At 42.6% G+C, this 18108-nt stretch overlaps 1 protein-coding gene across 4 annotated transcripts; it reads left to right on the top strand.

Annotated features, from left to right (window-relative positions):
• The first annotated feature begins 81 nt into the window (after positions 1–81).
• Positions 82–17256, top strand: SALL1 (spalt like transcription factor 1). 4 transcript variants are annotated; one of them, XM_029608532.1, is made up of 4 exons: positions 82–247; positions 5961–6053; positions 8744–12153; positions 15653–17256. In XM_029608532.1, exons 1-4 carry the CDS (start codon positions 175–177, stop codon positions 16091–16093), a joined length of 4017 nt encoding a protein of 1338 aa, XP_029464392.1. In that variant the 5' UTR covers positions 82–174; the 3' UTR covers positions 16094–17256. The 4 variants fall into 4 exon arrangements, with proteins under 4 accessions (XP_029464392.1, XP_029464391.1, XP_029464394.1 ...); XM_029608531.1 differs by lacking the exon at positions 82–247 and adding an exon at positions 465–739 and having other exon boundaries at positions 15653–16617; XM_029608534.1 differs by lacking the exon at positions 82–247 and adding an exon at positions 763–854 and having other exon boundaries at positions 15653–16617.
• Positions 17257–18108: the final 852 nt, after the last annotated feature.

Genomic DNA, 18108 nt, shown 5'->3' with positions numbered 1-18108 from the left:
GCAATGCATTATTGATAATCATAATTATAGCAGGACACATGCGCGGTCGGAAGGGGCTCGATTTCCGTAAATTTTGAGAGAGAGAGAGAGAGCGGATTTTTTTTTTTTTCTCCCTTCCCCGTAAAATTTTTTTTTTTTTTTTATTCTGCCCCGGCTGATGTGGGAAGAGCCAGCATGTCGCGGAGGAAGCAGGCGAAGCCTCAGCACTTCCAGTCGGACCCCGATCTGGCCTTACCCGAGAGGAATGGTGAGTGCGAGCTCGGGATGGACCCCACGCACACACACGCGCTCACACTCACGCGTGCACACACACACAGGCGCGCAAAAAATGCGAACTTACCTTTTTTTTTTGGTGGGGAGTATTTTGTTTTTTTGTTTTTCCCCCGGTACTTCTTCCCCTACCCCCTGAGCGATGACTGCATCTCCGGGACAAGTTTTGGGAAACATCTTTTTTTTTTTTGTAAGCTTGGTTTTCCGAGGGAGATGAAAGCTGGTGCTGTCCGCAGCCTGGGATCGCCCTTCCCTGGCGTTTTTTCTCGCGGAAGTCCGGGGGACCCCTTTCGCCTCCTCTGCGACCTGAGCCCTGGAGAGTTGCCGGCGCGATTTATCTCCCACCCACCCTCCTCCGTTTTGCTTTTAGGGTCCAGCAGCAGCAGCTCCCGTCCTGAGGGGGAGGGCTCGCCGCTTTCCCCCTTATCTAATAAAGTTCCCTTTACGCGATCCCTTCCTCTTCTGCAATGTAAGTGGCAACTTTCCTCGCAGCTGCAGCAGGGAAATAAGACGGCGGCGGATCTGGAGGCGCTTGAAATGTTCTCGGCATCTTGGAGCTATATTGGGGGGGGGTGCACTTTACCGTACGTACATATTATTTCTTTTAAAACCAAAGTAAAGGAAGGAATAAGCGCTGCCTTTTATTTTTGTTCTGAAGCGGAGGTCCCTGGAAACCCGTTTCACTTGGCAGGCGCGCAGGATGAGAACAGAGAAACTCGCCGGACTGGCCGGGCTGCGCTTCTTCGGTACTCGCTGGCTCGCTTTCATTTTACGCGCGCACATAAAAGCGCGCTAGGGCGGCAAGCATTTAAGAAAGCAGCAGCGAGGCAGACTTTGTTGTTGTTTTAACCGAGTTACCATCTCATGCCTGCCTCCTGCTGACGCGCACTTCCCCCCCGGGTGAGGCCGCTACCCGCAGAGCTGTTTGTCCGCCCGCGTAAACTTTAGGGTCCCATCATCTCGGTAACAAGCCCGAGGGGCTTCCTTCTCGGCACGCAGGGGCTATGCAAATATCGCAGCTGCGATGAAACGGAGGGGCAAGTCGGGCAGGAGCGCGAAAAGTCACGGGCGAGCCAGCCCAAGGCGCGCTCTCTCTCGCGGGTGCGGAGGGTGGCAGGCGCGCAAAGCTTTCGCTTCCCCTCCCTTATTTGAGTTAAGAGTGAGAGAGAGAGAGAGAGTGAGTGTGTGTGGGTGGGGGGGGGGCACTTGTTCCTCTGAGCCGTTTTCATCATTTCAGGGGGGGGGGCTGGTTTTTGTTTGTTTGCTTTTAGGGGTTAACGCTCCGCTTGTCCGTGAATCTTTTTGGCGTTTTTGGAGAGGCCCAGGATGAGGGAGTCCTCGCTTCTCGGGGGTTTCCATAGTTCTCCCGCAGTTACGCTGGCTCCTACTTCTGATTGCACTCATCAGCCCCGAGGATAGGAAGCACCTTTGACTTCTGCAGATAACTTTTTTGTTGTTGTTGTTGAGGCTTTTAACGCATCCTCTTTGCACCGCGCCGGGTTTCCTACCGAACAGATTGCTGGATGGCTCAGGGACTTGGTGAGAGAGCTGACGTGCCCGTTTCCGATCTGAGTCATGGAGATGAAACCCCTCCAGCTCTCCGCGCAATCAGCTCGCGGATTTGCCATTAACCCGGAGCTAGCGCGACCCCTGGTTATAGATTAATCCAGCTCTTGAAAACTTAACTTTTTTTTTTTTTTTTTTGAGAGAATCATGCTACCATGGGTCAGGATTGAGGTAGGTTTTTTGGTGGGGGGATGGCCACTGCAATACTTCTGCTTACATTGTATTATTATTATTATTATTATTTTAATTTACTTTTTGTCCAGTTTTGTGCATGGCAGCTCCTTTTCCTCTCCATCTCTCTCTCTGCGCAAACTTTAAAAAAGTTTGATACTCAACACTTGCAAGCCCAGAAGCGTATAAGGTGTAGCAGATGAGGTTCTGGGAACGGTAGAACTCTCTGACTTATTTTGTTTTCTCTCCCTATTTCTGATAAATGTGCAAATCAGTATTTCGAAAAGTAGAGGAGCTCTGCTACCTAAACCCTTTTTTTTGTTTGTTTGTTTGTCTTTGTGCATTTTATCCTATTTGGACTTGGCTGTGTAAACGCATGCGGTCCCCTTGCTGCTATTTAAGTGGTGCTCAGTTTTATCCTGGCTTAATGTTGCATGGGAGATCCGCCTCGGTTGGAAGCGTCTGCTTTGTGCCTTGGATGGCACTTTTCGTTTGCTTGTTGAGGAACTGCTGCTTTTTGAACGTTAAACGCCGAAGAACATGAAAAGTCACATTTTAAATGCGGGTATCGGTCCGAACCGGGGCCCATCTGGTTTGATTGTAAACTCCCCACCCCCCTCCACCAACTTTTTAGTTTGTAGGGAAGGTGATCCGTCAAAGTCACTGAGTGAGGTTGGACAACTTTCTGCAAAACGTAGCCCTTTTGATTTGGGCATCTTTTAAGAAAATAATTCCAAACTGAAAGACCCAAGTACATTTAGCAGTCTGCTTCCTTCTCCCAGATCATAAAAAAAAAAAAAAGTATTTAATGGTTACACTTTGGTTAAATTATGGCAGAGAAGCACAGTCCATTACATAGGTGCACACCATGGACACAATCGACCAGGACCAAGGAGTAATTTAGCTTTCAAATATGTTAGCTCAGTATTTCAGCTAAAGTAGTCAATTATTAGAAAGTTTGTAAGAGACTTTGTTCCTTAGAAGTAATGGTTTTGTTTTTTTTTTGCTAGGACTGTTAAACATGCTCGAACAATAAGGTTTGGGCCAAGTTGCCCTCAGGGTATGTTTCATAAAGTCTTACAGGATTTAGTGTGTTGTAATATTGGTAAACAGGCTAATTCCACAACCAGAAGGCACTCTGTATGTATGTATGTATGTATGTATGTATGTATATATATATATATATATATATATATATATATGTGTGTGTGTATGTATCGCATCTATCTATCCATAAATATACTATGTTTGTGTTGTGCCACAGAAGATTTTGTAGGAAGGGATACATATATATATATTTTTTTCCTCTTTAACAATTTTGTAGTTTATGTAAGTTATTAAAGAAAGTGAGTTTGTCTTAAGATCAGTGAAGCATTGTGTGTAATTAATATGCTAATAAATTAGGGAAATATTTATTGTGAGAATTTTCCACTGGTAAATACGGTGCATGTATTTTGGAGCCTAGTTTTTTTTTTGGTTTTTTTTTTTTTAGTTCATTGTAATTTATGCATACAGAAGAATAATTGTTAATTAGCCAAGTTTGAAACTGGTAAGTACATTAGATGCCATCCTTAAGGCTTTGAAATTTGCAGAAATGTTTGAACCCTGTATTCCAAAATGACTTGTTCAATTAGAGAATGGGATCTGACTATTACTGGTATTTTTTTTTTTTTTTTTACAAACAGGAAAGGAATGAGTTTTTAAAATACATATGTTGTATAACTGTGGGGTTTGTTTTGGTCAGTTATAGCATACCTACCATGCCATATTTGGAGCAAAAAAAAAGAAGATATTTTCTAGGAATAGTAAAATGTAAGAAATGCACAATTGAACTTACCTAGAATTCAACTGTACATTTTGATCGAGTGTTTACTGTGTAGTGCTGATTAAATTGAGCTCATTTCCATAAGAGATGGTGAAATTCAAGAATTTGCATGCTACTTCTGAGAGTTCCTGGCCTAACTGTGAACGTACTGCAGCGTGCTCTGTATTTTTCAGTTTAAAAAGATACATTGCATCCCCTTCATAGAAACCACTTCTTTATTTCTGTTGATTTAATTAATTTCCTGGCGTTATTAATTTGAAGGGTTTAATAATGATGCTGGCCACAAATTTATCGTTAGGGTCCAAAGAGCAGTGAGAATCAGAATTAATTGTCCCACTTTTCTAATTTAATGTTTAGACCTGTTGCTGTCTATTTGTATAACTTAATATCTGTGTTATATATTAGTCAAATACACTTAGCTGCCGTGCATCTGTTTAGGCTCGTCTATAGTAGTCCTTTTCAGTGTAAACAAATTAACGTTTTACAGTAGGGTCAGCTTTTTAGTGTAAAATACATTGAGGAAATAAAGACTTGTCGTGCCTAAAACATTTTAGCATATGATTTTCTACAGGGCTAAAACTTGTAGTGTAGCCTTTTCGTGGTTTACATTTAAGGCGCATAAGCCACATTAGCCTTCCCCTTTATAAGAAGCTATTTGAGGCAGGCACCAAAGTTCCTATACACAGTTTCATCAAGAGCTTGGAAAAAAAAAAAAAAAACAAACATGTTCCCCGGGAGCTTGGGGAAATTTAGTCTGTGACAGGACATCCCATGTAGAATCTGCTGGCAGGTTTGACTTCGTGTTTTTTTCGAGGTAGGGAATGCATTTAATTGATTTGACATTCAATAAAGCTTAGAGCATGGTTGCAAGAAGAAAAAAAAAAAAAAAGTAAACTTTCAGCTGTTTTAACCTCTGTTAGCCTCTTTCTGTGCAGAGGTGGCAGAGTTCAGATCGCAGGATCCTGCCAGTGACCCCCCCCCCCCTCCTCCCCCAGACTGAGTCCGGCTAGTCACTTAGCAGGAAGTCAGTCTGATATTTTAGCTACACCTTATCGGCTTTGCTTCTTTTGCTAACCCCGGTTCCCCTTTCACCCTGAGATGGCAGACCCCCAGAGAAGAGATTGACAGGTGGTTCCCGTAGCTCAGCTCTCCCCTCCAAACCAGGATTTGGTTTCTTGTTCCTTTGCCAATGTTTGTGTAGTCGGGTTTTTAGACATCGCCTAAGGAGCCCTTCTTTTTACATGGAAGTGTGCAACAGCCCTGAACTTTTCCCAAGAAACTGTTGCAGCTGGAACCCCATCTAGTGTTCGTTTTGATTCTTCCGCAGGGAAGACATGTTTTCTGTAATGTGCAGTAGGTGAGCCCGTTTTGAAGCATTGCTTTCTTGCTTCTCTTTGTGGATTGCAGGTTTCTTATTTCTATGTGTAATTGATGCATATCCATGCCCTTTTTAGCATGAGAAATCATTTTGCTGTATCCCAAGATCTCTGGTTTCTGCACCTTGGAGCCTACGCATTCATGACCCTTTATATGAATTTGGATAGTTCTTGAAAACCACGAAGATAGGAACTAGTGCTTATTGTAATAAAAAATTGTTTTCTGTAATGCACTTTTCAGATATGAAAAAAAACCTCTAAGCACATATATGTAAATGTTTATGGCATTCCCAGAGCAGGTTAGTGTAAAATGTAAGGTTTATGGCCTGTAGGGTACTGCTCAGAGCAATGGAACCTTTTTTCCTCTGGTTGCTTGTGACTCTGCTTCCAGCCTTTAAACCAATAATGTGGTTTACGTATAATTGTAGTTGTGACCCGAGTTTGATTCCCCTCTCCCACTGCTCAGTGTCATCTAAATCTCCTTGTTCTCATCCTTCAGTTTTAAGCTCTTTCAGTTAGGGACATTTCAAGACAATGAACTGTCCTGTCTTGTACAGCGTTTTGTACACTGCTGTTACATAAACTGCATTTTTTTTTCCAGCAGGTTTCCGGTTAGTGCACTGGTTGATATGTTCATCAAACTGCAAATGTTTACTTGATGTGATGGAAGGAAATGTGGAAAGAGACATAGTGTAATTTTATTAAATAATGTGTTATAAATATAATGTATTTTTTTGTTATTCTCAAACCAGGTACATTGGATTACTTACAGTTAAAGATCATCAGAGAATTAAACCAGATGAAGTGTGGACAAGAAGACATGAAATCAGAAATAAAAAATGATAGTATGTCAATACATTTTTTCTTTTTTAAAAAAAATTTGAATTTCATTTGTTGTGGGTTAGACCCTAGAAATAGTTTCTCAGTTTCTGCTGTCTGGGATCTCTGTTTTGTACATTTCATCGTGTCTGAGTGTTCAGATAAGTGTACAATATCTTGAAAGGTCAGGCACTTACACTGGAATCTCTGCTAGGTTTTACTGCGTAAGAGTCGCTAATTAAGGTTGCTCTGCAGAAGTAGAGGTGTGGGAGTTAAAATGTGATTATTAGATATTTGCTGACTGTAAAGCATTCATAGTCGGTCTTCCTCATGTGGCAGTCTTAAATATTTGGAATAATGGCATTGTAATCTGTACAATTGATGAAGGCAGTTTTGTCTTTTTTTTCCCCTCCCCCCTCTGGCTAGTTATGTAGTTGTGAATCTGCCGTTATTTGTCTTAGCACAGCTGACCAAGCAAAACTGTGTTTTAAAGTGGCTTTATGTTTTGATAAATGTGATCTGGTTGAAAAGTATTTTTCCACTGAATGCAGAGCTTAATAGAACATGCTGACATAATAGTTTTAATGCATTTTGTTGAAAATGTGTGAACAAACAGAATAGCTTTTGTTCCTTCATAATTGGCTGTAAAAGTAGATGGAAACATAAGCCATTACATATGGAAATGTGCGAAGAGAAAGAAATAGAATTTCTGTTGCATATATTAGGAATTGCCTTTTTCCTTGTTAAAAATAAGCCTTTGGGAGTGGATACATTGCTTGAAATTAGTTGTCAAAACAAAAACCTTTACATGGTGAATTTTTTTTTTTTGGCATTATTTCAGTCCTGTACCACATTGCTTAACAAAGTACTCAGGGTTAGTAAGTCTGGTATAATATTTTGGCTGCAGTTATTGAGCTTGCAAAAAAAAAGTAGGGATTCTAAAGAGGGCAGGGTGTACTGATATCATTTTCAGTACATCAGTCAAAAACAAAAAATGCAATGCAAAGATCAGAACTCTTTGACAGTGCAATGAAGCCATTGTATGTGCATCATATTCAGTCAAGTAGGCATAGGATGAGATTGACGTTTAATATCAATTGATGTGCTAATGCTAATCATGTTTAAAAAAATATTTAAGTTACACAAATATCAGAAGGGGAGAATGCACATATGCCTGGCAGCAAACAGGTTGATTATATCAAAGAAGTGCCATCAGCCGTTTTGTCTAATCTGCTCTCGGTTTTCCCATCCATTTAATGTAGCAGAACAGCTTTGCACGTAACTCCCTAGAGAATCCCTCTTTTTTTAGTCATGCCTGTTAATATTTGCAAGAACTTTTTTTTTGTTTTGATTTAGCTTTCAGTGACTTTCAGTTTGAAAGTCATGGAAACTGCCTATTATCTTTTTTTTTTTTCCTTCTTGTAGGGGAGGTAATCCTTGAATTAAACAGGTTTCTCTCCACAGCCTCCGAGGATGACCACACACCATTTGTACAACAGAACTTGGTGTCCTCATGCTGAGCAAACAATAGGAAGCCACCCTGACTCTGAATAGGATCCCTTTAGTCTAGAGTCGGAGGTTTTTATGTTTAATTTGCAAACGGATCCCACTGATAAGGAGAATGTGCAACTAGCGGAAACAAACAAAATGAATGGGGGTTTTATGACAGCGACTAAGAATTATCAATTAAATAATTGAAGTAGTTAACAGAAAACCCTTTTGCAATGGACTCAAACAGCTCCGTAGAAATATCCCGTTTTAAGACTCATGATTTTTTTTTTGTTGTTGTTGTTGGCATGGTGAGACTTTACAAGTTGTCTCTTCCATTTTGAATGCCCTTTTTTTCTTAAAGGCTATGCTTAATCAGAGATGCAAAACTTATGCAAGTTTAGAGAGCATTTATTTAAAAAAATATATATATTTACCAGGCTACTGAAATACAATGTTTGATTTGAGCGGTAACAGATTTGATTTTGTTGCCTAGGTATCTTATAGTCCAAATTATAAAACAATTGCTTGCAATAGTGGTGAAATAAAATTGAAATCTCTTCTGCAGGATCTAGGGGTTTCCTCTGCATTCTGCAGCAGTGCAATCTTTGCTCGTGATCGAAACGAACCGATAATTTTCATAGAATCAGACTCGGCGGAGGGTTTGCACAGAAGCTCAAAGCACTTTTCAAGTTGTCACTCCGCAGCCGAGTGCTGTGCACTTTTTACTTGTCAACAACTGATTGGAACCTGAATGACTACAAATTAGTTTAGTGACAGGGCAAACTGTCAGAGAAATCTCTGAGTCAGTTGAAAATGAAGCAGGTTGACAGGAACTTGAGTCTAATGAGTCCTTCAAATGGTTGATTTGCACTCAGCGGACAAGTAGACAATAAAGAGTATGAAATATTGGAAATCAATACCTAGCTATGGAATTTCATTATGCCCCAATGTCTTCAGTTCATAGTATTTTATATTTTGATGGATTATCTGAAGGAAATGATTATCTAAGACACAGGAATTGATAGACGTCCCTTGCAGAGCCTTAAAAAAAAAAAAAAAAATCTGTCGTGAGCAATATCTGTGAGGTAGGAATATTGATCTGTTTTCTTGTCCAACATTGGTTATAGTTTATTCTGATAGACAATAGTGGATTAAAATTAAAAAGCCATAGATAGTGTTCTGTATTTCTGCTCTGTTCCTAATCCTTCATCTTTCAATGTTTCAGGAGACACTGAGAGGGCTCAAGCAAATCGAACAACAAAGAGCAAGGATGCTCATATCTGTGGCAGGTGCTGCGCCGAGTTCTTTGAATTATCAGATGTCCTGCAACACAAGAAGAACTGCACCAAAAATCAATTGGTTCTAATTGTGAATGAAAATGCAGCTTCTCCTCCTGAAGCGCTCTCTCCAAGTTCCCCTTCGGATAATCCTGATGAGCAGATGAGTGACACAGTTAATAACACGGATCAAGTCGACCGCTGCGACCTTTCGGAGCATGACAAACTTGACGAGGAAGTGTGCATGGACGTGGAGGTTTCCGGCATTAACAATACAGGTAGCAGCTCCGATAGCATCACCGAGAGTATTTCAAGCAGTAACAGTTCCACGGTGGGTACCTCAACTATCACAACCTCTCTACCTCAACTAGGGGATCTGACAACACTGGGCAATTTTTCAGTGATAAATAGTAATGTCATAATTGAAAACCTCCAGAGCACTAAAGTGGCAGTAGCACAGTTTTCGCAGGAAGCCCGGTGTAAAGGGGCCTCGAACAATAAACTTGCTGTGCCTGCCCTGATGGAGCAGCTTTTGGCTTTACAACAGCAGCAGATCCACCAGTTGCAGCTGATCGAACAAATCCGGCACCAAATATTATTGTTGGCGTCTCAAAATACCGAAATGCCAGTAACGTCTAATGCCTCTCAAGGTACTCTCCGGCCATCTACCAACCCCTTGACCACATTAAGTTCCCATTTGTCCCAGCAGCTGGCTGCAGCAGCTGGATTAGCACAGAGCCTCGCCAGTCATTCTGCCAGCATCGGCGGTGTGAAACTGCCCCCTATACAGCTACCTCAGAGCAACCCTGGCAGCACCGCAGTTCCATCCAGTAGTGGCTCTTCTCCAAATATTAATGTCCTGGCAGCAGTAGTTACGCCACCATCCTCAGACAAAGTGACTTCAAATGCTGGGGGCCCACAGCTCAGCAACCCACCAGTATCCACGTCATCCTCACCAGCTTTTGCAATAAGCAGTTTATTAAGTCCTGCATCGAATCCACGTCTACCTCAGTCTTCCCCCAGTAACTCTCTTTTCTCCAATCCCTTGCCCAGTATTGGAAGAACGGCAGAAGATTTGAACTCCTCGTCTGCGTTGGCACAGCAAAGGAAGAGCAAGCCACCCAACGTAACCGCCTTTGAAGCAAAGAGTACATCCGACGAGGCGTTCTTTAAACACAAGTGCAGGTTCTGTGCTAAGGTATTTGGGAGTGACAGTGCCTTGCAGATTCATTTACGCTCCCACACAGGGGAGAGGCCGTTCAAGTGCAACATCTGTGGGAACAGGTTTTCCACCAAGGGAAATCTGAAAGTCCACTTTCAGCGGCACAAGGAAAAATACCCTCACATTCAAATGAATCCCTACCCAGTGCCGGAGCATTTGGACAACATTCCAACCAGCACGGGCATCCCCTACGGCATGTCTATACCACCGGAGAAGCCGGTAACCAGCTGGTTGGACACTAAGCCAGTATTGCCTACTCTGACAACTTCGGTTGGGCTGCCACTCCCTCCAACAGTTCCAAGCTTGACGCCATTTATCAAAACCGAGGAGCCCCAACTTCTTCCTATTAGTCACCCTTCCAGTAGCCCTCCTTATTCTGTTAAAAGTGACTCGGGAGCTACTGATCTCAGCCTAAAAAACTCGAATGGACATTCAGATGAAGCGGAGACTGGCGCTTTGCCTACCTCAAACGGCAAAACTGAAGAAAGCCCACCAACGTCAAACACTTTCCTAAACGTCAGCAGCTCTCCTGCCGCCGACTCTGGCTCCAGCAGTATTGTCACTTTCACCAACCCACTAATGCCTCTGATGTCAGAACAGTTTAAAGCAAAGTTTCCATTCGGAGGTCTTTTAGAGTCTGCCCCAGCATCGGAGACATCAAAATTACAACAGCTGGTGGAAAACATTGACAAAAAGGCAACTGACCCAAACGAGTGTATTATTTGCCATCGAGTGCTCAGTTGCCAGAGTGCACTAAAAATGCATTATCGAACTCACACCGGCGAACGGCCGTTTAAGTGTAAAGTTTGTGGCCGTGCTTTCACTACAAAAGGAAATTTGAAGACCCATTACAGTGTCCACCGTGCCATGCCCCCACTAAGGGTCCAGCATTCCTGTCCAATCTGCCAGAAGAAATTCACTAATGCTGTGGTGCTACAGCAGCATATTAGGATGCACATGGGGGGCCAGATCCCCAACACGCCTGTCTCGGAAAACTATCCCGAGTCAATGGAATCTGACACTGGATCTTTTGACGACAAGACTCTTGATGACTTGGACAACTTTTCGGATGAGAACATGGAAGAGTGTCCTGACAGCAGTGTGCCAGACACACCTAAATCTGTTGATGCTTCCCAAGACAGCTTCTCCTCTTCCCCTCTGCCTCTTGAAATCTCAAGTATTGCTGCTTTAGAAAATCAAATGAAGATGATTAACGCCGGGCTGGCAGAGCAGCTTCAGGCAAGCTTGAGGTCGGCTGAAATTGGATCCGTGGAGGGGGATGTCATGACAAATGACTCGTCGTCCTCTGTTGGTGGAGATGTGGATAGCCAAAGCGCTGGAAGTCCTGCCATCTCCGAGTCTACCTACTCCATGCAGGCCTTATCCCCCGCCAACAGCACGAATGATTACCAGAAGTCCCCCTGCATGGAAGAGAAACAGCATGCAGCTTTATCAAGTGAGTTTGCCAATGGTTTGTCCCCAGCTTCTGCTAATGGGGGCACTTTGGACTTGACATCTAGTAACGCAGATAAAATGGTTAAAGAAGAGTCTTTAAGCATGCTATTTCCTTTCAGAGAACGGGGTAAATTTAGAAACACAGCATGTGATATTTGTGGCAAAACCTTTGCTTGTCAGAGTGCCTTGGACATTCATTATAGAAGCCATACCAAAGAGAGACCATTTATTTGCACAGTTTGCAATCGTGGCTTTTCCACAAAGGGTAATTTGAAGCAGCACATGTTGACACATCAGATGCGAGATCTACCATCACAGCTTTTTGAGCCCAACTCCAGTATTGGCACTAATCAGAACTCTTCAGTTGTACCTGCTAATTCTCTGTCAGCTCTCATAAAAACTGAGGTTAATGGTTTTCTGCATGGCTCTCCTCAGGATAATAAAGAACCACCGCCACCGCCCAGCATCGCGCCAGCAGGGCCCCTGCCATCTTCTGCCACGTCACCAGTTCTGCTCCCAACCCTACCAAGGAGGACTCCCAAGCAGCACTACTGCAACACGTGCGGGAAAACCTTTTCTTCCTCTAGTGCTTTACAGATTCACGAGAGAACGCACACTGGGGAAAAGCCATTTGCCTGCACTATATGTGGGAGAGCTTTCACCACAAAAGGCAATCTGAAGGTACCTCTTCTTAACGTTCTTTAGAGCAGCCGTGGGCATATAGAAAGGAACTTGCTTCATTGTATGTATACACACACACACATTCCAGGCTAGCCCGACGGCTCGGTGGAAGGGGCTGTGGGTGCCCCACGGCGTAGGAGGCCCAGGGTTTGTTTCCGAAGCTCCTGGCATAATGTGGGGACTGCGCTTACAGCCTCGGGGAAGGGGGGGGGGGGGTCTTGGCTATCTTGCAGGCTCAGTGGGCACCTGCACTGGATTTTAGAATGGGGGTGGTTCTGCTAGTGGGACTTCGCCCCTCCCCCCCCCGGCAGGGAGGAGATTGAAAAGAAGAAGAAAATGCATAGCTAGCTGTGAAGGAAGGCTCGTGGCAGGGTCGGCTGAGTAAGAGCCAGCCATGTCTTGTGCTGGAAATCCAAAGGCACAGAATGCTGCTGCTGCCAGGGAAAGCTGTGTCTGTCTGTCTGTATGTACAAGTGTCTGTCTGTCTGTGTGTGTGTGGGGGGGGGGGGGTTTACCAGTCCCCCCTCCCAATGTATTAAATGTGTTAGATTTAACCCCTAATTGCTTGTACACTGTCAGGTGAATGTTCAAAGGAGTTACTGTCATAGCAAATTTCCAAAAGCCATTTACTTGCATTAAGTGCACTTGACATGGGTGAAACCTATTGACATTTTAATGGCATCTATTGTAGCGATTTTCAAAAGCCCACTTACGCAGGTAATGTGCATGTCTGCATGTAAAACCCAATGTTCAGCCTACAAATGCTTTGGAAAATCAGGCCCAGTATGTGCATGGTGGTCCTTTCTTTCTATGTGTTAAGGAGATCCAAGGGAAGCAGAAGACCTGGGTCCTTTCCATTTCACACTTCCGTTTACTATGGTTTCTTGTCCCCGGCCTGGCAGCCCCTCGCTTGCATCTCCAACAGACTTAGGGACTGATGCAAAATGGTGCGCTCAGCGCCACGTTTGGTTTTAACCTTCAGTCTTGTGCACATGTTTTATGCGTAGACCCCACTGGTCGTTTTAAGTTGCTGCCCTCGCCTGGGAATTCCGTGCCAGTGATGGCATTAGGTATCACTCCCCAGCCCAGAGAGGAGTGCTGGTTTAGCTCCTGTTTTCTTAGCACTGGAAACTTGACTCCTAATGCAAGGTGGAATAACATTTTCCAGGGCTGATGTTAGTTTGTGGTGGAAGCTGGAGTTCTGGTGCTGTGACCTCCGGTTGGGATTTTAAATCACAGAAAACATGCTTTCTGCACAAAAAAAAAAAAAAAAAAGTTTTCCATGCATAAAATAAGATTTATATGCACAAAAATATGCTTTCTGCACTAAAAACATTTTTTGTGCATATAAATCATATTTTATGTGCAGAAAACATGCTTTATGTACATAAATCATTTTGCACACGTAAAATATGATTTGGGCGCACAAGCTTGGTTTTCTGTACGCTTGAGCCTTTTCTGTGTGTGCATGTTTTCTAGAGTGTGTGCAATTTTTAACTCCCAGGGCAAGTAGCCTGCCCTTAGCTTACTGCATCGGGAGTATTAAAAAAAATAATAAAAAATAGGAAAGTGCACTGAATTTCAGATGCTCAGTTTTTGGCATCGGCACCTTGCTTTGACCATATAATTAGTCCACTGTAAAGTAAAGGGGTTTAATTGGATTTCCCCTCCTTAGTTATGAAAACGTGCCAGGTTGGTTTGGGCCTGTTGTCTTTTCGGCGGTGTCTGCGATGGTCTGCAAGTGTGCAGGGGCCTCTGTCTTTGTCCTGGCATTTCGTGCGCTTAGAAGGGGTGTGAGGGCAGTGTACAGTTGGTCTAAGCCAGGGCTTCCTATTCTGAAGCCAGCCTTGGTCAGCTGTGGGCAGAAGAAGCAGATTTTAAACCAGATTACAGCTATCTTTTTTTTTTTTTCTTCCTTTCCATTGCTTCTCTTCCGTCTGTAGACAGATTGAAGCAGGTGTGCAATTGGAGGTTAAGCTTACTGGAGTCAAACAAGCGCTGCCTTGCGGATGAGAGGGTGCCTGGAGACGATTCAGCATAGTGAGCCTTGCAATGGGCTCTGCCAGGCTCTTGGCTTAGTGGTTTTAACTGTGTTAATGAGCAGCTCTGTTTGCCAGGTTTGCACGCTTTTAGCAAGGTCTGGGGTTTTTTTGTTGTTATTTTTAGGTAAGTGTACTTCCTAATTTTTTATTTTTTTTTACATGTAATCTAGCAGAGGAACACTAGGTACACATTTTAAGTAGTGAGAAAACCAAACTATTTTCTACCAAATCATGCTATCTCATTTCAGAAATGTCTTTTATAAGAGAGAACCTGCAATAAATACCATTGAGTTTAACTTTTTAAAATATTTTTAAGTGTATCCCAATATATATCCTGATACTGTTTTTGTTTTGTTTTTTGTTGGGTTTTTTTTAGCAAAATATTGGAGCTAGAGTCACTGTTTTTATGATCTTGTATTTTATTGTTCACATACATTGCAATAAGCTTTCTCATTTTTTTTTCACATAAATTGTTCTGAAACGTTGCTTTTAAACTATTTTGGTATCAACATTGATTTTGCTTTTATACTTGGCATTTGCAGCTGCAGCTTCTGTTTGGGGTTTTTTTGGGTTTTTTTTTCTGAAACCCTCAATACGTGGAACTTTTTGTTTTTAAGTGCACCATGCAAAACCAAAGATATTCCTAACATCTGGTAATGTACAGCCAACTGAACTAGCTGAAAGTGCCTACCCAATGAGAGAACACCAGCTTACAGGATGCAGAAAGGGACTGAGATCTTTTATTCTTTAGTTAAGATAGTTGCATACATTGAAAGGTGACTAGCACCGCATGCTTTTATTAATTAATAGAATTCTCGACTATGACCACAGCATCTTTTTTATTGACCTGTAATGTTTTCCTACTGATGGAGAGGGGGGGTGGGAATGAAACAAATATATCTTAGAACATATTACAGCTGTAGAGCACCAGTTGAACACTGCGCTGTGGACATTTTTCTGCACAGGAGAGTATTTCTCCAGAGATTGCTGGCAGTAATGTGAGATGAATAATTACGTTCAGTCCATTCTGTCTATAGCCTGGGCTCTCTCCAATGAGCAATCGGTAGGGGATACTTTTTTTTTTTTTCCCCTGTCTGAAAAGGACATTTATAGGGTAGAAGGTGTCAAATATAATACTTGCCACTGCAATGAAAGTGGACATAGCAATTCTCGCACCAGAAGCAGCTGACTTGAGTAACAGAAAACAATTCTAAGCTAAATGCATTTAATAATGAGTGAGTAATAAGGGAGTACTGTACAGGGTATACTTGCTAGCTAGCTGGCCAAACTTGAGGCGTGTCCATATTCCTAGCTGGCCTGTTCCCTTGATCATAAAGGAAAACTGGATATCTTCCTCTGCTCTTCTCCGGGGGTTAGGACTTTTATTTTAACTGAGAAATTGCAAAATTCTTCTTCTGTCCGTCATGCTTGTCTTTTTTTTTTTTTTTTCTTTTTAGGTTCACATGGGGACTCATATGTGGAACAGCACTCCTGCAAGAAGAGGCAGAAGGCTCTCCGTGGATGGCCCTATGACTTTCCTGGGGGGCAGTGCAATCAAGCTCCCTGAGATATTCCAGAAAGATTTGGCCGCCCGGGCCGCGAACGGCGATCCGTCCAGCTTCTGGAACCAATACGCCGCTGCCCTCTCCAACGGCCTGGCGATGAAGACCAACGAAATCTCGGTCATCCAGAACGGCGGCACCCCTCCTCTTCCTGGAAGCCTGGGGAACGGTGGCTGCTCGCCAGTGGGGGGCCTGACGGGAACCCTGGAGAAGCTGCAAAACTCTGAACCCAGCGCACCTCTAGCTGGTCTGGAGAGGATGACGAGCGGGGAGAATGGAACAAGCTTCCGGTTTACCCGTTTTGTAGAAGACAACAAAGAAATTGTAACAAACTAGGAAAAAAAAAAACAAAAAACATTATTTAAGACAATTCTGCAAATAGTGCAACCCACGGTTGTTTTTTTTTTGTTTTTTTTTTTTGTTTTTCTTCTCTTCAAATTTATTAACTATGAAATGAAGACATTGCTTTCTTTTGTACACGACGTCCAACTTCTAGAGTTCTAAGAGAGCTTATTTATTAGTGATACAACCTTGCTTTGCAAACAAAAGCAAGCATTAACTTTGGTCTTCTGTATTTTGAACTAAATACTAATCGACTAGAGTGCTGTAAACATGCTGTAACATTTATGGCAGTTGCAAGTCTGTTCTGCTAGGTGATCTTATTCTGGCATTAACTTATTTTATATATCCAGTTTAATATGAACTCTGGTGTTGATGCAATGCCTCAGTAATGCATTAGATCTCTAATAAAAGTCTGTATATAAATGTATACTTTTTGATCCTGCTGGAAATTTCATCAGCAACAACATTGTTTAATCTTCCAAACAGATTTAAGGGGGGGGAAAAAAAAAAAAAAAGGACTGAAATCTGAGACTCTGGACTCCCAACAGTGGGGTCCTTTCCACCAGGCTTGGTTTTTTGATTTTTATTCTAAAATTTTAAAACTGCTTTTAAGTTTTGTAGGTTTAACTTTCCGTTTTGAACTGTTCTTTGTACTGTGCTTTTTACTTGAGTCGTCTTACACGGTAGTAAGTTTCTGTACAGTAATAAGCACGCAGCTAGAGAAGATAACGAAGTGTTGTTTTGGTAGTTGAAACTGAGACATAACATTTTGCCTTGTAGGTATACCCATTAGAGACAATGTGCTGGAATTTCACAATGCTGCTAAGGTGATAGCATCTGGATCGACCTTCAGTGGAAAATGTTAGATGCTCCTGTATATAAAAATCTGGGGAGGGGGGGAAAAAAAAATATTCACTTTCATTTACAAAGTGTACATGCGTTCCTTATAAATCCAGGCTCGTCTTCTTGGAGCGAGAGGACACCTTATAGCGTTCGATTATTTTGTATTGGTATTGAAAACAATGGACTGTCACATGCACTTTCGTGGAAGGTTGGAAGGAAAGGGGGGGGGTCCCGTTTCTGTAACATTTAATACTTACTAACAGAAGAGCTACTGTAATTTTACTCGAGTAATCAAATACAGACGTTTTGCAACAGATGTGTTGTTGTGTGTATGTGTTTTGAACACTGTCCTGCCACTTCCTTTGTGTATTTAACTTTGGGGAGGGGGGTATAATACACAGGTTGGACAGGCCTCTAGTAGTCTTTAGATGTTTTGAAATCAATTTGGAAAATACATTCATCCTAGGTCCAATCGCCACACTTGACGGAAGTTTTGACATTTTATACTCTCTAAACCTCACTAGCAAGCTGTCTCTGTTGCTGAGATCCCTCGAAGATAAGGTTGCATTTAAAAGTTAGAGATAGGGGTTCCTTTCCATATTAAAATTATATATAGGGGAAGAGGGTAAACTACCAACTTTATATTAATGATGTGATGTCAAATGATGGGAATTGGTGTCCCCACGCTGTTAATTTTTAGCATTGTTTAACGCCGCCTGGCACTGCCGGCATGCGGAAGATTGAGGGGCAGGTCCTGGTCCTGTTACCTGACTTTAATTAGGTTGGAAATCTGTTTATATTTTTCACAGGGAAGAGGGTTTGGAATTGTGATCTGTTCAGGTTGAATTGTCAGAAGGCTGAAACTCCTGTTACCTTTTTTTCAGTGTGTGGGTATTAGCGTGGGCCTGTCTCTCTTTTTCTTTCCCCCCCGCCCCCCCAAGCAGTTCAGAAAACTGAGGTGGCCAAGCTCCAGGTCTTTAGGGCTGGAAGTGAGCCGAGGTGAAAAGGGATCAGCCTTATCTGCTAGCTCGACCTAACCCCCGTCTGTCACTGTGTCCTTCCCAACCTCAAAAACATTCATCAGAGTAACCTGCACACAGGGAAATCTGAAAGTCTCCCCTGGGGCCTTTTTATTGTTTGTTTGTTTGCTTAGCAGAAGTCAGAAA

This window comes from Rhinatrema bivittatum, chromosome 7 (genome assembly GCF_901001135.1).
Source record: "Rhinatrema bivittatum chromosome 7, aRhiBiv1.1, whole genome shotgun sequence".
In the NCBI taxonomy this organism is placed as follows: domain Eukaryota; kingdom Metazoa; phylum Chordata; class Amphibia; order Gymnophiona; family Rhinatrematidae; genus Rhinatrema; species Rhinatrema bivittatum.
This window is presented reverse-complemented; position numbering and strand designations above follow the sequence as displayed.